The sequence below is a fragment of the Opisthocomus hoazin genome, chromosome 6 (assembly GCF_030867145.1).
Source record: "Opisthocomus hoazin isolate bOpiHoa1 chromosome 6, bOpiHoa1.hap1, whole genome shotgun sequence".
NCBI classification, from domain to species: Eukaryota; Metazoa; Chordata; class Aves; order Opisthocomiformes; family Opisthocomidae; genus Opisthocomus; species Opisthocomus hoazin.
The window spans coordinates 4,231,911-4,256,009 of NC_134419.1; the positions used below are offsets into that span (position 1 = coordinate 4,231,911).

General features: G+C 39.8%; 1 protein-coding gene and 1 long non-coding RNA gene across 10 annotated transcripts in view; one reads left to right on the forward strand and one right to left on the reverse strand.

Moving 5' to 3' along the window:
* The window catches only part of NFIA (nuclear factor I A), a 361,042-nt gene extending 348,573 nt beyond the window's left edge, over window positions 1-12,469 (reverse strand). For 3 of the 8 annotated variants that reach the window (XM_075424358.1, XM_075424366.1, XM_075424355.1), the window contains exon 1: window positions 12,299-12,466. In XM_075424358.1, the coding sequence (XP_075280473.1) occupies window positions 12,299-12,394 (96 nt within the window). In that variant the 5' untranslated portion in view covers window positions 12,395-12,466. Of the gene's footprint in view, window positions 1-12,298 lie in introns of all 8 variants that reach the window. The other 5 variants (XM_075424365.1, XM_075424359.1, XM_075424357.1 and 2 more) reach the window with 4 other exon arrangements.
* Window positions 9,914-24,099, forward strand: part of LOC142361764 (uncharacterized) — a 76,356-nt gene continuing 62,170 nt past the window's right edge. For both annotated transcript variants that reach the window (XR_012764370.1, XR_012764369.1), the window contains exon 1: window positions 9,914-10,011. This is a non-coding gene — a long non-coding RNA (uncharacterized LOC142361764). The remainder of the gene's footprint in view (window positions 10,012-24,099) is intronic.

Below are 24,099 nucleotides of genomic sequence, written 5' to 3' on the forward strand. Positions count from 1 at the left end.
ACTTCTTGCAGTACAGGCAAGAAGAGGAGGAACACTAAACAGGTTTTAAATGGACTCATGAGGAAGCCACCAATGACAAGCAAAAGCACCAGCTGAGGGGCGTGGAGGGGAGACAGCGCACAGAGTAAAAGCAGCAGGGAAGCGTCTAGGTCCGGTTCCTGCGACTGCTCTCCTGCGTGTCTAGCTTTGATATTGTCAGTCCTATTGAAATCCACGGCAGAGCTCACAAGGTGCGTATGTGTGTCAGCATTTGCAAGCTTGGGATCTTAGTAAATGGGTCTTCCACAGCAAACTGCCCATATCCCCCCGAGACTTCACACAGCACTTCCTTGAGCAATGAAGCAAGCAGCTGGCATAAGCAACAAGTAGGTAAAGAATATAAGATGTCCGAGCATATAACTCTTAGCAACGACTTTCCACAGTGTTCAGGAGAAAAAGGGGTAAAAAACCCACCAGAATCAAATGAAGAACTAACATTTGCAACTGGAAGTGGAGAGAAAAGGGAAAAACCAAAAAAAAAAAAAAAGATGGGCGTTTATAAAACTTTCATGAAAATCTTTTTTGATCTGATCCTTTGGTCTTGTCTCAAAGCTGTTAGCTGAAGGGAAAAAAATCTCTCTACCTGAAGGCTGGCCGTATTGTGCTGCACCTGACTTCTGGCTCGCATGCGAGACCGTCTGTTCTTTATTTTCACTCTGTATGAAGCTAATGGAATTTGCAGTTGATTAACCTCAAATCTGGAGTAATGATCCAGCCTGGGACTGCAGCTGGCAATGCTGGGGCTATTTGTACTTCTTAACTGAGGAAGACAGCAACAAGTAAAATGGCACAAAGGTAAAGATGCCAGATAGATGGGTAAATGTCAGAGGGGCATTAAAGGAGTTGAGAACATCACCTGAGAGTGCAGACAGTGTCCCCCCTCCCCATGAAGACGTGGGAGGACCAACTCTTCAAAAAGTTAATCACAAGATAATATAATAAAAAGTATATTCCTACACTTATTCAATGGTATTCTACAGGGGACACTCAAACCACAGGATTTGCCCTTTCTGCATGCTGAATCCATGCCTTAGAAAAAGGTCATCTGCTGAGGAACAGTCCGTATAGAAAATTTAGGAGACAGAGGGTCCTAAAACTTCTCTACAACTTTTGTCTGTACGAAGGAAAGCAAAGCCCTCATTAGATCAGCGCTGCAAAATAAAATTCAGAGTAGAATTACACTGTATTATTTGTATTTATTTATTTGTGCTGATTAATTTTTCTGTCTGAAATATGAAAAATGGCAACTGAATCGCTGCAGATAAACACCACCAGAAAGCAATTCAAGCATTTTTTTCTTAATAGATGTGTTTCTATTTTTTCCTTCACAATTGTTCAAAGCTTCAATGAACAGAATTACACAAATGTGCACCAAACCTTGGAACTAATTTAGTTTAGCAAGTGCTTCACACATCTTCGTTTGCTGAACAATGTTACTTTCAAATCATGACAACATTCTTCCTTCCTTGCCTCATGACTAATACAGTGTTATTCAAGCCGCTCCTCTTCAGACACTTCAGATCTTTACAAATCTTTTCCCCAGCTTTACCACCTGATTTCTAATTAAGATCAAACTGAGGAAGTTCCTTCCACTGGTGGAAATCCCACAACCCCAGGCCAGTGACAGGCACTACTGAAAAAGGCACTGCACGGCTTCCGTGCTACGATGTCGCTGGAAGAGAAACTTCTTCAAAGAGCCAGATAAAATGAGCAGAGAGCTGGGATGAGCTGCGCTTGGTCTTGAGCTCTTACGCTGTTTATTAGATAAATCAGTCTTAATGTGATGTAGTGAAAACAATTTTTCAGTCGGAGGAAGATTATTCTTTCCACCCTATATAAGACTTGTCAAATTAATGACTACAAGTGGACTTTACTAACACTACATTACTGTCTGTATTTTATTTATATATCGTGCATGTAAATATACATGTGCACGCGCGCACACACACACACTGTGTGTACTATATGTCAACAACTAATCAAAAATTGTTTGCCCACAAGCATATGTGAAAAATTCATCTAAATAATTGTACATTTAATTTTTAATGAAAACCCAGTAATCCACTCAATTTACCAAACTTCTGCTTCGTATGAAACAGTGGCATGCACAGAGAGCTCTGTGTCTTACTCAGCGTGAGCATACGTACCACTTCAGGCATCCTCAGTCAAGTTTTATTATAATATTATCTTGATTTTGAGATCACTGCTTTTACTTGTGTGCAGAGTGAAGAAGCATATGCTATATGAGTAACCCATAGTGTTTGGCTTAAAGGCAAAATAAAAGTCAGCAATAAATAAACAGTAAAAAACAGACTGCTGGTAGATGGAAAGACTCCACAGCCTACCAGGTCTTTCCTGTCTTTAGTTCCCAGTTCTGCAAAAGCTTATATTCATAAGTAACTTCTTATAGAACAATGTACTGCAATTATAGCATCTTTCTTCAGATAACATTGGAAATCCATTAATTAACATCTAACACGCTTTTTGAGGTAAGCGAGTTTTAATATTCTACTCCATAGACAGGGAGGGTGAGACATAAAGAAATTAAAGCGATAGATTTGGCTGACCTCTGCAGAAACCAAGGAAAACACATTGCATATCTGCTTGTAAGAACACACATTTAAGCAGACACCTGCATTTTGCAGGTGCAAACACCTACTGCATACAAATAATAATTCTCCGCCATGCTCCTGCACACGGAGTGCACCCAGAAAACTTGTTAGAACAAAGAAATCTGCAAGCATGAACACGTACATGGAAGTGCAGGTGTTTGATTATTTCAATCCAAGGCACATGAACAGATGTTTGCATCAAATTGAGATTGTCACCATCCTCAAAACTCTGCAGCTCTGTCATTCCACCCTTATCGGTCTGTTTAGTTCTCATATTCCAGAAGGCCTCCTCTCACACTGTTTTTCAGGGTACAACTTCCACTCATTTTGTCTCCAGCCCCTTATCCTATTGAAAGGGAAAATAAATCTTCCCGACCTATTAATCTTTCTGTTCTTATGTCGTCCACCATTCACTTTTTGACTAGATAAATATTTTTTAGTAAAGATTTTGCGCTCCTGCCCTGTGTCTCTGCGTATCACCATTGCGACTATCTTGTTTTTTGCGCAGGATCAGTTCCACGATCACAGAGCAGATCTGAAAACAGATGTGTTCGGACAAGGAACAGAAAGGGGGGCTGCACCGTTCAAAGATGGGAACAACTGCTTCCATAAGGGCATCTGGCTCCCGAGGTTAATGGGTGTCAAGCCACCGACCTTGTCAAGCTGCAAGCAGGAGACACCAGGATGCAAGGCTGTGGGACACAATGCACAATGGAGCGTTGGACTCTTCTGAATCCCAGTGCCACAGGGGCACAGTATCAGGCTGGTCTTTGCTCTTCTTTTCTTGTTTTTCTTTTCTTAGTTCTCACCAGAGTTTACAGCACAGTTCCCTAAAATATTCCCTGAAATTTTAGATTTGAGCAGATGCAATCAAAAGTGGTCGCACTGCTGATCAAGGGGGACATCTCACGCAGCTGGCGCAGAGCCTTGTTTTGTTCGGCCGCTGCTGTTGTCCTATGGCTCTTTGGCTTCCTGCTGCAGAGTTGCCTCGGTGCGGAAGAGTTTGGGCAAACGAGCTACTAATCTGCAATTGAAATGGCGCCTTGGTGTCTGAAGAGAGGAAAATAAACCCACAAAGTTATCTGTCTGTGCAGTGGTCCAGTTACTGGAGGACCAGAGCAGTTGGTAGACCATATGTCATGGAATGGGATTTTAAGCAAAGAAAAAGAAACAATTTCAAAAAAAGATTTGGAGAAGAAGGAGGGAAAAAAAAAAAATAAATCTTGTGATTCGCTGCCTCTGTTCAGGTGTGATCTCTTGGCCACTGCTCTTCATAATGCCAGAAAACACATTCTCATATCAAAGCCTCCCCTCCTCCCTGTCTCCTTTACAGTGCCTGTGCTGTATCCCCATTCTTGGGTCAACTCTTTTCTTTCTGTTCTTGACACAAAGTTATATTAGGAACATCAAACATCATTGCTTGCCAGGAGCCAGGCCTTCAACCAAGGACTTCCCACCATTTTAGGCCTATGCCCTCTGCCTACATGCCCACATACTTCTGTGGAAGGAATTTTGCCTGTGGAAGACTCTTAGGAAACTTCATTAAGAATGAAAACACAGAAATACAATAAATTTCAACAACTCTACATATCTCTGTAGTGAAAAAGTTGTAACCTACAGAATCAAGTGAGACAGTTATAATCTGTAAGAAAGTTACGATTTGCTTTTAAATTGTTTAAGAATTATTCATTGATTTTTGAACATGAGGGAATTCCTTGGGTGTGCAAAATAACGTCTTATGCTACAGTTTCCTGCATTGCACATGGCAGACAGGCAGCTGATCTTTTAAGCCTCATTTCCTTAGGAAATCAAGATAAAAGGAGAGGAAGCAACAAGTCCAAGTGTAATGCTTAGATGCACTGCAATTTGTCTAAACTGTAAGTCCTCATTCACAACAGATCATGAGTCAATTTGAGTTTTACTTGTGTTTGCTTATAATCCTTGAAAACTTCTTCTGTTTTTGCTCTGGTAAAAGCCTTGGTGGGCCACTTTTCAGCCACTGCCCTACATAACCCTTGTTCAACCTATTCTTTCAATGAGCATCACAAAAGAAAATTTCTAGTAAAAAAAGTAGTCAGACAGAAGTGCACGTGCGTGTTATTTCTGTTTGCTCCTGAGAGCAAACATAAACGCTAACTGAATAAACAATCAAATGGGACACTTTTTCTCCGTTCTTATTTGGGTCACTTTGGAATACTCTTAGTATTTCCCTGATGTAAACCAATAAGCCATGCTCTACTTTCCATTTCCTTTTTCTTTATTAGGGTAAAGACAATCACTTCTGAACATCAGCATATTTCCATGCAGAATTGGCTCCATTTTGTGCAGCCTAACTGAATTCCAGTCTTTTTTTTTTTAAAAAAAAAGGTGGAAAAACTCCCTTCTAGTTTACTCACAAACTCTCTCAGTTATGGATGAACTCTGTTAGTGATCACATACACCCTGTGTCTGTTGAGTTAGTCAAGTTTAAAGCAGAAAGGCCTGTTTGAGAGCACTGTTTGTGCTCTTAATTTCCACACTAGTCCTATTGACAACCTCAGTCCATGTGTGCGATTCCAATTGGGTTGTGAAATTAATATGGCTGTTTGCGTACATCAAGGGCAACCTGATGCCCTGAACGCAAGGTCATTGCAATTATTGGTAGTAAAAGTCTACAAGCTTATAGTGCCATCTGTACTATCCAACACTTCCGCCCGTATCTAGTTGTCTTGCTAACTTTGCGTTTCACAGCCTCTGAAGAAAAAACAAAACACCAAAGAACAACAGACATGCTCACACAGGCAAAATATTTTGAATCTCACTCCATTAGCCAACACATCTATTTCATCTGTTCTAATGATTTTTATCTTATTGAGAATTACGCTTCAATAATCCGCTCTCTGGAAAATAGATCCAGCGATCACCTCTGTGAACAGAGGTTCTAAAACCTTTGCGTCAGAGAGCTATTGCAGGCTTGTACAGTGCCTGCTCCGAAGGCACCTCCGTCAGACCAGCTCCTGCTGCTCTGAGATCAGCCAGATTCCTTGGGAGTGCGGCAGAGCCTCTGCTTTTCGTGGGTGGATAAAATAGAAGTGTATTGCATACGTAAAGGGTGTGTATGTACACGTACAGATAGCTCCAACATTTGCAGTGAGTTCTGTAATGATTACCCACAGTACTTGTGAAAGAAGTTCCTAGTGACATTAATGGAAATAACAAAGTTATTATCAACCCCAAACATGCTATTATCAGCTAGCATATTTGCCTTCAAATATCAACAAAGCTACAACTTGATCCATCCTAAAAATCATCTTTAAATATTAATCAGCGTCAGTGACCATATCTGAGGGAGAGGAGCGAAGCATGCTTCTAGCAGCACAGCGAGATTCTTTTCATGCTGGGATTAAAACACAGGGAGCCTTTTGATAAACCAAAACCATTACCTTTTTCCTTTCATAAGAAGGTAAAGAAAGCAAATATTTACTTCCTTACTTACAAAAAGTTTCACACTGTTTTTTTTTATTCATATGGTAACTACTTGGAATTTTCCAGCATAAAGTTTCAGAATATTCTTTTATTTTCACCTCCATTTTCGATTACTCCCAGTATTAGTGGAGGGCTTGCCGAATGTAGCAGGATCAGACTGCCAGAAACCATCACAAGCAGCCCGATCAATTTAGAGACCCAATCCCAGTGTTTAAGCTGGAGTGTATGATTAGTCTCGCAGCCTCTGGATTCAGATCAAAGTGTTTGACCTTTCAGGCGGTGTCTATCTTTTTCGGTTTTCTTGCACGGTCTGGTATTCGATACAGTTTTGACACCTTCAGATCTGAATTCAGTGTGCAAAATTAAATGATGTTGAATGGTGAGTGGCAGCACAGAGACACCTTAGCTATAGCACGGACTAAAGTTAGAAGTCCTCCTATTTACCCTTCACAAGATAGGTCCTCCAGATGGTACTATTACTTGCTTTTCCCAACTATCACGACGATTTCACAAGCAGCGGCCATGACAAGCTCTGGAAATAATACACGGGCACCAACAGCGAGAATGAGCTGGCTCTTAGGAGTGCAAAGCTATGCTCTTCTTCACTCTCCTCCTGGTTAGACAGTTATCTGCACAACGTCCTTCTGCCCCGGCAAACACCGGGAGAGGACGTCAGACCTCCAGGCTCCTGGCTCAGAGGGGAGCACCGGGAGTCCAGAGAAAGTTTTTTTGAATAAACTGGCTTTTCTTTCTAGCCCTTCCTCAGGGTGTCCTACGGCTACACCATCATGTTACAAGAAACGTGAAAGTTTCTGAGGGGAAGAGGGTTGAACAAGGGTTAACATGGCTCTTACTGAAGTGATGTCATTTCCCTCCCCCTTCCCGAAAGTATCTGTTGCTTGGTTGTTTACACACTAAAGTTAATTTAAAATATATATTATAGACCTGCATGATTTAAAATTGAGTAAATTCTCATATCTGAAGACATCTATACAAATTTAATTTAAACCTCCAGTGCTTTAGTGTTATTAAAAAGTATTGGGTTTTAGCCACAAACTACCCGTTTTCCTTGTTGTCCGTATTTTCTCCAGAAAAAGAAAGATTAAGAAAACAGAAGTACTGATACATTGTAGAAATTGTCCCAATGAGTTTATAATCCAGTGCAAGTTACACAGCACTGATAAGTAAAGGAAGTTCAACCAGACAGTTTAATCCTCCAATTTCCTGTCTTCTAATCAGCCACTGACTCCTCTGGCTTTAAATTAGAAACATTCATGGCAATATTCAGGACAGGTGAAGGAAAAAAGAGCGGAAAACAACTAGGGCAAATAGTTGTTGGCAAAAGGAGGACACATAGAGAAAATGAAGATCCTATGAAGTACGTGTAACGATTCACTGAATATGCGTCTTGAAGTTATATACGGAATTTAGCAAGTCTAAGAGAGGAAGAATAATTTTATTAAAAACATTTATACAGCAGCTGAGCAGTGTATGAACATGTGAGTTACTGTATAAAACAAAGAAAATCCATGCTGCAATGTTACACTGTGTTCACAGCTTGTCATTTTTAGAGAAGCAGGAGTAGGAGAATTATTAATACATGTATGCTTTTTGATGTACAGTAATTTATAAGCAGGAAGCAGAAATCAGCAAAGCCACGTATGGTTCAACAGCATGTGGGGATTACCATGATAAACTTAGATGAGAGTATGTATATGCCCCTATGTATAGATATGCTCAGCGATTTAAACAAGAAATGCTACTTTTGAGTGTTTCACGCTTCTGGGCATTTTTAGCTTTCTTAGTAACAATTAGCTTTCTATATGAAGAAATTAAATATTTATTTGATGTGCCATTATTTTTAAACTCATTTTCAATGAGATTTATAGTGAAGATTCTATTAATTCTTAATTTATGGAAATGTTAGTAACATTTGGAAATCTTCTTTTTTTTTCACTGCATAAATTACCTGAATAATTTCAGCTATTCCTCTGAAAAACTGGAGCACAGAGGTGCAAAAGAAAAGTCTTTACCAAGAGCTTCAGCGAAAAAATGATGTTGAGTTAAAAAACTTTAAAGCAACAAAATGACCATTTGAAGTCCAGTCCTACTATCTTTCATAAAATCTCTTTTAACTTACAGCATGTAAAGAATATAAAGGCATATACACTGAACTACAGATCGATAGCTGGAAAATAAAATTAGAAAACAATTATTGTGGAAAATGACTGGAAGACCTGCTTTAACTGTCACATTCAATAACAACAGTTGGCATGCTAACTCATACATGGAGTCATTTGAAATGGCTTCTTATTTATTAATGAGGCTTTTTTCTTCAGTATTTCACAAAGGAGAACAGTTTGGGTTTTGAAACTGTTTGGACTGAGATAACTCAAATTCTGGGTCAAAGTAGGCTCTCCATCACTCAGGTGAGTAAACCTGGAGTCGCTCCACTCCTCTCAGTGCGGCGACTCCAGGCTGACGGCAGTGTAAACCTTGAGCAGAATTTGGCCCAGGGTCTTTAGTTTTGTATTGTCATTGAGAATTTTCCTCCAGCGTATACTTCTGCTGTACATGTATTTCAATAACCCGGTGCAAAGGAATTTTGCAGACAATCCCTTATTAAAGATATATAATATTCACATCATATTGGCTCGCTAGAGCAAATAATTTAAAAAAATAATCAGCTTGAAGTAAATGTTTATAAAAGTAGCACAGCTGCACATATTTGTTACAAATGCAAGACAGAGTACTGAAACTTTTCTATGACTAACCCTTTAGTGTCTCTATGACAGCATCAGATTTAAAGAAAAAGTGCCACTGATTACAAAACGATGATCATTTTTCCAACAAAATAGTTAATCTCCTATCTTCAGGCTGCTATACCGGTTAAAGTATTTGCTATTACATATATATTAAAAAAAATATATATATATAATTCCTTCTTAACACAAATTTACAGCATTTTGGGGGAAATTTTCTGCTAAAATGTCACCTTACAATATAACCAAATTAATAACTGTTTCTGCATGTGCTTGATTATAGCATAGAAAAAATATCCTAGTGTCAAAACATTGCCTTAAAACTGTGGTGACAAATACAATTATTGCTAAACTGTATAAATCCTGTGGGTTCTACTTAAATAGTTTGAAACATTTATAACTGTCTACAAGAAAGAAAAATAACATTTTTCTTTTACTTTGGCCTCTTGCTATTTTAGCAAGTATGATAAAATATATTAGCCATTCCATCAGATGGCTGGAGAGAAAAACTAGCTGTGATGAGGAAAAACGAATTAAAGGAGCATTAATAAAGATTATCTATGAAAGAAAATAAGGTCAAAATTAGAACTCTGCATTTTAAAGCCACCTCTCAAAAATGCAAGCTGCTTTGCCCAATGCTAAAATCCATTCATTTTACTAATCATGCAATCAACCAATCTCCATTATCTCCAGCTAGCTAGCTATAAACATGCTATAGACTGGAGTGAAAGAGGGAGAGTGTGAGGTTGAGAGACAGAGACAGAGAGAGAGAGAAAGAAAGAAAGAGAGAGAGATTACTACACCCAGCCTTTTACAAAGCCGTTTCTTTCATTATAACAGGTCTTTTCATCAAAATGACGCAGAACCTTTAAATTTGGGCATAATGCTCCAGTACAGTATACAGCTATAGCTTAAAACGGGTTTAGAACCTGCTCCAGAAAGAAAACAAACTCCCTCGTTTGACACACAAATTGTTTACGATTCATTAAAAAGCAAAATTGCATATCCCAGTGCTGGCAGCTGAGTCCATATGGGTGCAAGGGGTATTCACTCCTCTCTTTGTATGCTGGCAGTACCAACCCGAAGTTTAGCACTGCGCAGCTGAGATTGTGTGCAGCCAGACGATGCATGAGGTAATTTTAAAAGCTTTATTTGTCTTTAAAACATTAAAATCTGCTCTCTAGCTTACTTTTGATTAAAAGAATGTGGCAAATGCAATGAGGTTTTGGGGGTAAAAAAAATAACAGGCATCTACTTTTTTTGTACGTTTTAGATTCACAGACTGTATGAAAAACTGCTTATTACTCCATCAATAATTGAAACTTTGTATGAAAATTGTTTGCAATTAACACATCTATTGTAAAGATCTTGAATTATTCATTTCAGTTAAAAATAACGTCTTTTTCATCTAGCACAACTTCTACAAAAAAGGGCTGTTTTACTGATTTTTTTTGTTCTCTCAGAAAATAAATGGTGTGACGTTCAAGTTTAAGGAGAACTTTCTGCAATGTTTAATCTAAACAACAGCATGTGTGGTTATAAAACTGTTTATTTTTAGGCAAGTGCATTACTAAATGTTTCCAGCATTTTTGCGTATTATATTCACAGTACTAAAACATCTGTGAAATAAATGTGACCGAAATGAAACTTCCTCGGACACTTTCTATAGGGTGATAATAACTGCCTAATAACATTTAAGGATACTTATTAAATAATAAGCATGGACGTACCTCATCATAAAAGCAGCCGATAGACAATAAAAGAGAAGTGGTAATAAAATATACAAATGGCTTAGAATAAGACAAAATCACAGCAGGATATAAATCGTGTGGTTAAAACAGGCACTTGAAAACTTTGCTTTGAAAATGATAACTAAGAATCAGTAGACTTATTTACAAGGGTTTAACAAGCTAAAAAAAAAAAGTCACATGAATAGTCAACAGTTTATGTGCATGCAAATACCCCTTCCCCCCTCCAACTTCCCCTGGCAGAAAGTCTAATTGGAAAATCGGTACTATAAGGAAAGTGGTTAGCCTTCCCCCTTGCCATTAACCAAACGCTGCATGTTACATTTCACTGGCAACCACTGGCAAACCTCTAATAGATGGTAAAAAATTAAGACTTTAGACAAAACAACATGGAAAAACCCGAGCCCAAACACCTTTAAATACAAGCCACATGATATATACAATGGCCACCACCAAGCTGCAGAATAAAAACCTTCCGGATCTCACTTTTAAAAGTCTTTCAAGTCCTCAGAGGTCTTAAACTTTCCAAACGATACCAAAATTGGTCCGGGGCGGCGAGGGGGAGGGAAAGCCCCCGACTTGTTTCAGCGTATCATACAATGAAAGTGATCATGCCTTGTTTTGTAATTCCACTCGCCAGTCCTTTTTTAACTGATATCTATGTGAAACGAGCTAGGGTTCACGGTCCAGTTAGGAGCGGATAATACATTCATTGTCCTGGCAGCAAACTTTTCCTCTCACTGGAAGAATTCACGCTTGCCACAAGAATAATAATTACAGAAAACGAAAAATGCGCTGCTAACGAATTAATCCCTAACGGACAACACGCTAACGAGGGCAGTAATGATTTGAGGACTCTCTTCCTCACAACAGGACTTGCATCTTCTGCCACAATGGGCTATTGTGCATCCTCCTAACTCACTATACCTCTTATAGATTCAAGATGTCAAAGGTTGTCTGGCCCGGCTGACCATGACATGCTAGTTAACTCGTTCTACGGAGCACGTTGGGACTTTATTGAAACTTTAATTGCGTCCAAAAGCAGCTAGAGCCAGACTATGTGGGATCTGTAACACATGGCTCCAGGTCAGCACAGCCCGGTAACCTGTTCTAACGTAAACAAGCGGAGGGAAAAGTTAGATTGGGGTCTCCGATGAAAGGCAGCACCTCGCAAAACACGCTCCTCTCACACGTGATGATTTTACACCACGACACTATCGCACCGTTCCAGGCTTTTACAGTAATCGACTTGCTTTGTAATGGACCGAACTTGCCACCTCCCCTCTTTACAAAATATTGCACGGTAAAAAATGCACACGCACAAGAAGGCTTGAAAGCAGCCGATAAAACAAAACAAACTGAGCGTTAGGCAGCCGACTGAGACAAGTTTCTCTACACAAGGCTTTTTCAAACTACTTCTTTGCATACTTTTTTTCTTCCCCCCCTTAAGGAGAATTGAAAAACCTTCCCTCTGGAAACTATAGTGCACATTAACGGTCTCCTGTTACACAGGGGAAAGCACACAAGTGGGACAAGTGTGAGGCTGGTCTACTGAAGAGTGTGAAAAAAATCAAATGTTAATTTGATAAATGTGAGGTCTGGGACATTTTGTCAGAGAGGGAGGGAAAGTAGAAAAGGGAGAAAAAAAAAAGCAGCCCTGCTGCCAACTCACCATCCACCAAGTTCTGGCCGAGATGTCGTAGCAGAGCTGCCATTTGATGGAGCCGTCGGAGGTTTTCCCTGCCATTATGCTGTCAGCAAGCTTCATCTGATGCTAACTCACGGGAGATAAGACACCTAATTGAGAAAACATTTGCACTGGCATGTTGGGCAACATGTAGCCCGGTCCATACCATATGGAATCATGGGTAAAAAAAAAAAAAAAAATCTCCTTGACAATGAACCAATCTCTCACAGACCCAGTGGCAAGGTGAAGTGGAGATGAAAAGTCATCTGCTCCTAGCACTGTCTTCTCCTCTCTCTCTCTCTCCCTCTCTCTCCCCCTCTCCCTCTCTCTCACTCACTCTTTTTTTTTTTTTTAAATAAGAACCCACTGCTCAACATCAAAGAGAGGCGGTCAAAATTAGGGCTTCATCACTCAGATGATTTTGGTCTGCAAGGTTTTTCTTTCCTTTCCTCTTTTTCCTTTTCTAAGAAGAATAAAGAGATTTAATAGGACAAAGGCAGGTAGTGGACTGCGGAGGGAGATCGCCACAGGCTATTAGCCTAAAATTTCTGCTTGACAGATGGAACTGCTTAGAGACTATCATGCAATGTTTTGGGTGGGTTTTTTTTTTTGCCTTTTTTTTTTTTTTAAGACTTTCAGTCTGATTCAGTATCTGTTTATCGCAGCTACTTTTCTCATGTACGTGACCGGGGGGGAAAAAAGAAAGACTGAGCAAAAAAAGATTGCGTCTTTCTTTTTTCTTTCTTTTATAATTGTGCATATAATCTTTTAAACAGTGAAAGGCAAAACAGAAGTATGAACTGGTCAAGTTTATTTCTCAATTCAGTGACAGAAGCTTCTGAAGGAATCAAATGCTCTTTCATTTTTTTTTTTTTTTTTTGACATTAAAGTTTTGGCTCTTTGCTCCGTCTTGATTTTAGATACCAGATCTGATTGTTTGAATGAATGACTTTTCATACAAAGGTTCAAATGGCTAAAGCGCTCCCTAAGAACTGAACAATTCCCTCCTTATCTTTTTTTTCTTAATATAGATTTGCTACTCTATTTTTTAAAACTGGTTTTTAATGTTACCCTTCCTAATACCGTCAGGTGATAACCTCCAAAGCCTCACAGAGGTCTGCGTCTGCCTCCTCAAAACTTCTCTGCAACGTTCAAAATTTACATGAGGAACTGGCAGAAAACTTGGAAAAAGACAACTCCAAAACAAACAGTTTTGAAAAGTTATGAAATCTTGGGATTGTCCAATATTAAAATCCTTTCCTGGAAAACAAAGTAAAAGATAATCACGCATTTTCCCATCTCTCCCACTTCTTCTGGTGCACTGTAAAGCCAACAAAAGTATTACTTTTATGACAGCTGACTATTAAACAGGCAGTGAATGCTTTCCATTTAAATCACCCCGTTGTATCACACGGAGCGACGGTTGCTTGGCTATGACAACCACCACTTAATAACAGGGCACTTCAATCTATACAGTAGTGCCTTTCCTCAAGTGCTTGAAAAAAATGAACTTCTGAACTGGCAAGCGGACTCTTGCCAGGAGTATTTCTGAAGTCTCTAGAGCTATGGCTGATACAACTTGCCTACTCAGAAACAGCTACGCTCTGCAAATCTTTTCACGATTTGGACACGAGGAAAATGTATTAAAAATATCCACTCTATTTTAAACAATATCTATTTCTGTTTGTATCAAAAAGGGGAGATCGTGGGTGCACAATTCCTCATTTGATAGTTTGTGTGCTAACTATTATTTAACCATTTGGCTACAGCAAAATTACGCTTCTGGGCTGCACAGATTACAAAACTGTCATTCAGTACAGGACAAAACTAACTTTCATTGAGCTGCAATAATACCTTCAGATTTCTGTGATGTGCGAGATGATAAGCAAATGACTTCGGGTAAACACAAACTGCCAACGTAACATGCAGGGGTTGGACTTTGGTTTCACCCCAGCCTTAACAATCTGTTTCAACTGCACAAAAAATATGTTAGTGCATGATCTATGTAACTACTGAGTATAGTAGTTTGCTTTTTTTTCTCCAGATAGCAGGTACAATCCCATTGCCATTCACAGGACAGGGTCTGACTAGTATGGGAAGTGTTAAGTTTTAGTCTAAGTCCAGGAAAAAAAAAAAAAAAAAGGACACTGTGCCAGGAACTGTCCTTGCACTGGCTGGCCAAAGCATCTATCGTCTTCTGTTACTGCAAGTTCTTTAACGCTACCTGTCCTTTCCGAGGCTTGCTGCTTGTTGAAAAATACCTCCCTCCAAATAATCACGCAAAATATCAAGTATAATGCTTAAGTACCAACCAGCCTTTGAATCGATGTCAGATTCGATTTTATGCTGCTCTCTTTGCTCCTACCTCTCAAACCAAACAACTTACCCACCCTGCTTATTATTTATTTAGTATTTCATATCCAGTTGTGCTGCATGTCATTCCAGCCAAGTTTTGATAAACCTCTGTTTGGTCTATACAGTTTTCCATCACCTGATGTAGTTATAGATCTACTGACAAACTCTTTCAATTGTTGTATTAGCCACTGCTTCGAGAGTACTTGGGTCTTCCTATGCCAATAAATGACTTTACGTCCCAGTATTAATTATAAACATACCGAATAAATACTTTTTTAGAAGAACATAGACTTTTCAGCTTATGAATGGCAGAAGCATGAAACCATTTCCTGCCTGACAGCAGAGTAGTTATGTGCAAAGAAATGAGGAGTGCTGTTGGTTAACAGCATTTTAAATTCAGAACAATTAGGTGCAGTTAACTTTGCCATTGTTCTTTCTGATGCTTGGGATGGTGGGTTCTTACCCGTAGAGCAATTATTCCTTTCATAAGCGGCTGTTGTTAATAGCATTAAAACAAGATTAAATACAACATGTTAAATATTGCAATTATTGTGGAAAATAAAATTATTTGGTGAGCATAATGGGGAGCAAATCAAGCATTTAACATGATCCAGGAAATGCTACTCCAAACAATTGCATTTGTTTTATGCAATTTTTCCCCTTTGATTGCTGACAGATGCCGTTTTGGAAACAAACATCTAAGTAGTTTTCCTTCAATCAGGAAAAAAACCACACACCAGAAAATGGCTACATGTTTTGAATTTAACTCTTGTCAATCAGCATTCTGCACAACACTCCCTGTGAATAGTACTGGGACAAAACGATGCCTTCCAAAGACTAATAAGCCACAAAGATGTTTGCTTCTAAATCAGACTGTTCCGAAGAAAGAAAAAGCCTTCGTGCGGCATAGACATTTGTGCAGACGCAGCTGCAAAATGAAAATGCTTGCAATATATGAGCGATATTTCAAGTTGGAAGTAAGTTAGGTGTATGTGTGTGTGGGCTACAGGAGAAGAGATTTATTTTCCGACAGCTTTAGGCCTCAAGCAATGAATTGAAGTCCTTGCCAGTTGCTTTCTGACTTCCTGCTGGACAAGTGGCCAGCTACCCCAAAATAATTTGCTTAACTTTTAAGCGGATCTACCTGCCGCAACACAAACAGCGCGAGCGTGCCCCTCTCCATCTCCCCTTGGCAGCACGTTCAGGTGAGGTCATTGTTGCCATCAAGTGCATGAAAGCAGGAATGAATGCTAAAAAAGGCTAATAGAGTATATTAATTCAGATGACTGTATCAAGCTGGCATTTTACAGTCTACTGGAAACTGAATGCACGAGAATATTAGAAATGTTGGCATAGCGGGTGGTTTCCCCAAATGTTGGCTTCTACTATTCACCTCGGTAAAAGAAATGCAGTAGAACTGTGAGTAGCTCCCAGTGTTAGACACATCTTTACGATCCTGGTACTCTTTACTAGATTATCTATTAATTGCTTGGTATATACTGCTCATTAACCCTTACTTTATTCCCTTTGCCTCCCTCCCCCTATCTCTTCAGCTGCAATTGCTCAGAACCTTTTCAGCTGATTCCAACAGTATGATTTTAGATCTGTTCCTAATTTGGAAGGCATTTTCCTTAGGAAGCCTGAACTTAGATGAGTTATGAAGAGGATTTCCTTATCTCGAAGAGTGACAATTAGTTCAAGTGCCACATGAGAGCAGGCGGATGGTTTTTGGAGAGCCTCTGAACTTATGCAAAGTTGCTGACAACGAGTGTGTGTTCTAGCTTTTGGAAATCCTATAATCCTGGCTTCAATCAAGAGGATCTGCTGTTGCTGAAGGTGTAAACAAGGAGAGAAGCAGCATGTGACACTGCTCCTGCACCTTCAAGGACTCCCAAGCCAAAACGAGTGCGACAGTAAAGCTTCTACTGGATACTCAAGATGACACACACATTTGGGACGATCTTGCTGAACCCAGGGAAACAAGTCCTTTCCACTCCACAGGAAAGTTCATAGAATCATAGAAAGTTTTGGGTCAGAAGGGACCCCTAGAGGTCATCTAGTCCAACCCCCCCGCAGCGAGCAGGGACACTGCTAACTAGATCAGGTTGCTCAGAGCCCTGTCCAACCTGGTCTTGAATGTTTCCAGGGATGGGGCTTTGGACTCTGCATTTCCCCCTGTAGCTCTGCTGTGTGTATTTCTCTCTGCTCCCCTCTCACTCCTCTGATTTTCTTCTTGCCATCTGTATTCCCCTTTTGCCTCATCTGAAACAAGCATCAAGATCTTGTTTCTGACAGAACGGTCTGTCAATATGGAAACACACTGACATCACAGACAGTGCTGTGACTTCATGTCTGAAAGAAACAGGAGGAACAGATGAAAGGAGTGAAGGGGAAGGAGTGAAGGGGAAGGAGTGACACATACAAAAATTTTTTAAAAATAAGTAAGAATTCTTCTCTGTCAACCCAAAATGTAAAGGAACATAAACCAGATTTATTTTTAAGTCTAAATATAACCAATTATTTCTGATCTGGGATCATAACTCAGCACAATATTTCAACACCTTTTTCATCTGGACAAGGTACCTGTCCCCTAGGAGCACGCACTTTGCTGGCTCAAGGCCTGTGTGACAGCCAACACGACCTCTTGGGACAGACTCAACAGGGACTGATCTGGAAAAGAGCTAATGTCAAGGTCATAACTGGGAGAAGCCTTCAGAAGGAAAAGAGTTCTCCTGCCCTGGACCAATCTAAAACATCTAAGTAAACGCAAAGTCATAGAATTGAAAATAAAAGTATTCATGAAAACCTTAAATTGAGTTTTGATGGAGCTGGGTCAAAGGTAGCCTTACCCCACTGAAGTGGGGATACAAGACGTACCCAGAAAATAGTCTTACTGAGTAAACGCAGGTGGAATATCACCATACTATTATTTTCTTTTTTCATCCTAGAATGAAATAGTAGCAGAATTGTCTAACCATTATTTCTATTACTAACTTTTTTGTGTAAGAATCTGGGAGGAGACAGAAGCTCTGCATTTCCTTTACTATTTGAAGTATTTATTTTAGCTCTAACATTAGAGAGCATGCATAAGATACTGCTTTCCTGCCATCTCCGGAGCCACTGCAAAACTCTAATAAGGGGACTCATAACTAGTAGGATAGTAGCTCAAGAAAACGAAAAGGTTAATATATTCTAACTAGATGTTGGGTATAGAATGTCAGATCTGTCAAATTTCATTACATTTTGCTGCTCAATGAAAAAGACTTGATTTCTTTTGCCACTGTCCTACTATGTTCAAGTCACACAGTGCCAGCAGCAACCAGCCAACGACCACAGGCTGGCACTGAGCGGGCCCGAGTGGGAAGCCAGCCGCAAGGACCATCTGTTTCCGATTTCTAGCGAAGCCAAGATGTGCAGTGAAGTGCATTCCATTCACCCAGCCAGCCTTCTCCCTGCTCAAGTTATTAGTGTTACAAGTGAAATTATCTTTTTCAAACAGCGGGGGAGCTATAATCCTTACGGAACAAGACTTTAAAAAAGGGGAAAAAGGGTGTGTGGGGGGGAGGGAAGAGGACAGAACAAAGGTCCCCCAATACCCCCCCCCCTTAAACATCTTTTGTTAAAGTCGTCGATGACACTGTTTGTAAATTTAATTACAGCGTTCACAGGTTTTATAATTTTAAAGGACGTTTTATTAAGAACTGTATCCTCTAAGAGAAGAATGCGTATGTTGGTTTGCGGGATCTAACTGAATAAACCATTCAAATATGTTTAAAGTGCTATTTATGAGTAAAGTTAGAAGTGACAAGATGAATGCTCATTTAAGTCTCTCTAACATTAAGTGCCTTGAAAAACATCATAGGTTTTAAAGTATAACTTAAAGTGAGAATGCATAAACAGCACTAATTACATGCTACTTACATTGTTTCAATATGTAATGCATATGTTTAACCTCTCCGAGAAAGGATTGGTCTTGGCACAGCGCTTGTGGGGATTTGAAGGTATGCTAAACTGATAACTGTAGAACGAGCTCTGACATAGGATATTGGTCTCCTACTGTTACCTAAATGCCAGGTGAAACCAAAGGATTTACAGCAGGGCGGGTGGAAAAGGGGGGGAGCGAGGGGGTGGGGAAGACAACACAATGAGGTGAAATTGAGAAGTTTATTTTCAAAAGGGGAAACATTTATCCTTTGACACCATTCCATTCCGGTGACTTTATTTCTAATATACCATGAGATTAATGATGTGGCTACTGTCAGTCTGTCTGACAAACACTGGCAGAGCTGTGGAACAGTTGCTCCCTCTACTATTATTGGACATATTTGTAAATTGGCGTATATAAGATGAACTTGTTCCATGTGCCTGCCAATAGGAAAAAATTTTATTCAGGAGCACAATATTTTTGTTTTGCTATCGAATTATATATAATGTACAGTTGGTTTAAGACTGGCTGATTTAAAAACTTGTTTAAATTAACAGTGTTTGACAGTTTTTATGTCATATAATAATTTCAATATGACTCTTATGCAAATCAATTGCAGATAATTAAGGAACTAAATTATCGTTGTGAAACAGATTCCTGATATACCAGAGGCGAGTCAATATTTAAGCCTTTGCTCAGAAAGGGCACAACTGCTGAATGTAGCTATAAGAATTCACCATCCTATCCCCAAGTGTTTTATTCTTTCAAAAATAATGCTATCGTGAGCGAAGATACAGAATAGCTTGTTCCATTAATTTTCTTAGTCCCTTTCGACCTGTTTTTACAGGTCTGAAATATTGTTGTGAGTGACTGAGTGATGGACACTACACATGAACAGCTGTTAAATCACCTGAAACCTAAGTACTAGATGAGCCATCTCTTTGGGGTTTATCTTTTCTCAGTGTCTTCAGAGGTGCAACTGGACTCTGATTGTCGTTGCTGCAGGACATTATTTGAGCTATAGTTAATCTTAACACAAATAGTAACCTCATTCTCAATTTTCTGCCTGTGTATTCAGAAACATCTACAGCTGCATACATTGCATGTCTTTAAGACGTCTTTTTTTGCCATAAGTAAAATATATTTCAGGTTCTCTGGGTCTCTCCAAGCAAGCTTGCTTCCACGTAAGTAAAGTCGGAAGAGGGAGAAGGGTACAGGAGGACCAAAAGACCACAAGTGGCAACTGTGGTATCGCTCCACACGGTTTCTGTATTTGAGGTCTGCAGGGTATGGGAGGCAAGAGAGGTTAGCAGGTAAAAATCATGAAGCTCTGCACACTTCTGTCATCATGTTGATCAGGCATCGAAGGCTGAGTACTGGTGCTTACTGTATAGATGACTAGGGTAGACTGTTTGTATAAGCATAGCCAAGCCTCGTATTCCCTCCTTTGAAGTTTTCAGGTAATGCCACGGAACTGAGGATTACTTTGGGATTCAAAGATTGCAACATCATAACATGCCACGGGAATATAATCTCCGAATCTGATAAGGATTTCTGCTAATAAAGGTCTGCTGCAAGTGGCTCATAGTGGAAAAAAAAGAGATTTTACTATTAATCAGGAGGGATAGACAAGTGCCCAAAGTCTCCCTGGAAATGGCTTTCTTGCACAGGACCTACCGAGTCCAACAGTGCTGGTAGACTTTCAGGCAGCAGTGCTAAACCTGTGCCTTTTATCATCTACAGCTACACAAAAACTGGAACTACTCTCTCCTAATGAGAGACTTCTGTAATGCTTTCTGCTTAGGGCTATTCTTGAGGAATAAGAAATCCAAGACAGATGTGGCAGTGACCATCATATTAATCTCAAACACCAAATCCCTCAAAGCAAAGGAAATATGAACAATTAAAACAATAAATACACTGAATCATATGAATTTCCAGTGTCCTCAGTACTAACTCCAGTTCCACACATTAATTTGTAATTCTTGAGCCATGAATAAGTAAATCCTCTTTTGTTTAGAGAACAAGATTAAAATGCTACTAATATTAAAACCACTCCTGTTTGCTGGCTCATATGTCTATTTAAATACCTGCCTATTTCTTTGCTTCACCTCTTGAGTGTCAAACTTGTCCTCTTGACAGATAATACCAGCTGAATCGCAGCCAGCAGGCTGAACACCGTAGGTAAATACCTAGAGAAGTGCATTGGGAAGGGCTGAGCTGAATGTAAGCAAGTTTTACAAGCAAGTCTGGTATAATCCATTGAAGTGCCTCCGGATTATTGAGCATTTTACAGCAAGATAACACTCTAGTGATGCTAACGTATATTTACACTCTTGTGTAATCCATGCCACTGAACATCACGTTGTGGAGGAGAAATTTCTGAACATAGTTTATTCAAAGCACGTCACTATAAACATCCTTTTTTCAGTTAACTGGTCATGCAGACAAAGGAACTTTGGAGGTCAAGTCTGTAGCACTAGTGTCTTCTTGTGTGGTTCCTTTTATTTTTCAAAACAGATTTTAAAAATCTGGAGGAGTCTTAGCTGATCAAAAAACCCAGCCCACCAAGAAGGGAAAAAAGTTTCAACTAATCAAGTCGAAAACATTTCGTGAGTCTAGAATTCATGAAAATCTATTAATTCAACCTTTTGAAAATCAAATCTAATTTAGTGTCATATACTGCTAGCAAAGAGGAGGTTGTACAGAAATTCTAACTTATATTTTTTCTTTTATTTCATTAAAATAAGATAATACAGCCACTACGAGCTTAATTCTTTGTTGCCTTTATTCTGAAGACCTGACTTCTTCCTTGTGCTGAGGGACTTCCTTTCGCAAAGGATAACTCTGAATGACAGAGATGAAAGCACCGGTCAGCACCCTGGGATGCAGATTTAAAGATACACATGCTGGGACGGTACAGAGCGTGCCTCGATGCACTGCAGTCTTTTCCTGACACGGGGATCCACTATCAAGACGACAACACTTTCTGTCTACGAAGGCTCCTTTGGAGAGGGGCCAGGGGCAGGAACGTTCCTGGGAGTTGCTAACAGATAACTTGCACCCTGTGTTCAGCCTAATCGCGACCCCCTTCTGGCCAGCACTGATGCGTTTTCAGAGCTGGCTTGCTGTTTTGAATGCCTGTGGGTGAAAGAGAGGTGGTGACCCTTATGCTGCCACATCATCTGTTCCTCACAGGCTCTCTCCCAGCTCTGCACTGGTGGGAGGTTCTATGAACCCAGAAATCAGTCCGGGCGCTGTGCTTTTATCTTCATAGATGTCAAGAGAGCAATGACTGTGAACTTGTCTCCATCCTCAGGATCAGATGTGCTCAGTGCTGAAAAGCTCAGGAATGCTTTCGAAATTTCCTTTGAAGCCTCCTTGGTAGGAACAGCTGGAATGTATGCCTGCATTGCCAGCAAGCTGCTCTGATACTGTGAGCAAAAACACAAGCTGAGTCACAGTAGATGACAATGTTGCTGACAAAATGTTTTAAACTGCAAACTAAAACAACAATGGGATTATTTATGGACTGCAACTCTTATTTTAATGTCAATAAACGTACTGGATAAATTCCCCTTCATTAGCTGAAAACCTCAGAAGGAAACAGAAATATTCTGGTAAACCACAAGCTTGTTCTTAGCAAATACATGGCTACATTTCCACTGCAGAGGCATATCCAGACTGCTGCTTCACTGGGACAATAAATCTCTAGGAATGAAAAACAGGGTCTATAGAAGCAAGACCTACAAAGTAAGGGTGTGTGACACATGGCCTTCAAGACTCCAGAGGATGACACTGAGGGTGCCTTTTGTTTTTTTCTTTTTATGAATGGAAAGCATGTTTTCCAAGATCTACCATTCGACTCAAACCAAATGGCTGGAATAAATCCCCTTCACTATGGGAGGTGTTTGCTCTCTTACCTACTGGGCTGCAGACATCCCAGAGAGAGCAAGGTGGTTTGACTGCCTTCTGAAGCAAAAAAAAAAGAGGAAAAACTGAGAAACAGCGTGTTATTTCTCCCCTATTTCTGAGATTTAGAAGGAGCAAGTCTTTCCTTGTAATAGCTAGCATCAGTCCGTATGACACACTGAATGCATGGTGCTCTAGTGCTTACTACCTCCTGACACCTCGCTGCTGCTAGAGGCTTCGTGGAGAGAAAGAGAGGACCCAGATTTGCCACTTGGGCTCTCCTGTCTTGGGAGATACTCCAGTAAATGAGCCGCAGTCAGCTTCTGATGCCTTGAGACTGATTTTCAAAGGCACATAGAACAAGACACAGCATCTTGCCAAATAATATTGATGTCTCTTCATGTCTCTAGAGGGAATAGTTTAATTTCAGGATGGAAAATCCAGACATCATGGTCGCAGACTGCTTTTTCGTTCTGCTCCTCAGCACTAATCTTTCTTTACTTTTCCTTTCCAAATCTGTGGTTCTATATCTTATCCTGCACCTAATGGCTTGCAAGCTATTTCCAGAACTGAAAATGTGGTACTTTCTTATCTGTGTAGCGTTTTGTTTATTTATAGGATGACACTAATGATGATTCGAATTTGCTTCAGAGGTTTTTTTCTTATTGTAAAAACAAGACAGACAAACAATTGTGTCTGGGTCTAAGTGCCCTCAACCCCATTCAATTTATTTCAGATGCTGAGTCCTCAGGAAGGGGGACCAATGACTAATAAATCAGGTGTTTCTTCCTTCAGTATAAGTCACCTACTGGGATCAATAAGAAACAGAAGAAAAAAAGTTCTCTTGTTTGCATGAGGTAATGCAGACAAATAGCTACATGTAGTAGGTAAGAGCATGTTTCAAGCCCTACACTTAGCATTCAGGCTAAGCTTATCAAGAATAGCTTGTTGTGTTTGAGCAAGAGTAGAAAACTGGTAAGAAGATAATGCAGAGGTAAGAATATGGCTTACACTGGAAGGTAAAATGGAGAATCCAAGTCCTTCCTCATCACCTTTCTGTCGAGTCTCTAGGTCAAGATCTATGTAGCAATATTTCCATTTCAGCAGTCCTTGCAATATGACAACTATGAACCTGATGTTCAGCTAAGCAGGGACTAGAGCAGATTTCTGGGGATGGTGCTGGAGATTTTATAGTCCTGCCCATTAGATCTGTCTTGTATGGGATATATGCTCCCGCCTTCTCTATTTCCCAGCTCAAGCCAGGTCTCTGCTGTGTCCTCAACCATCTCAAGGCAATGCAAAACCTGTCACAACACCAGTTTTTTTTACACTGGATAAAAATTATTCTCACATTTTCTATATATAATCAGATACTAAAGAAGCCCTGAACAAGACACAAAGAACTACAAGTATACTAACACGTCAATGTTTACACAAAATATTATTCTAATAATAATCTTAGAAAATAAATCTCAGAAAAAAGATGTGAACCTGACTGTCAGCTATGGGCAAGTCAATTGGGATCATGATTCCTTTCCCCTCCTTTCTTCCAACAAGACCTTACCCCGACTGTTGACTAAAACCTGTTTTTTCT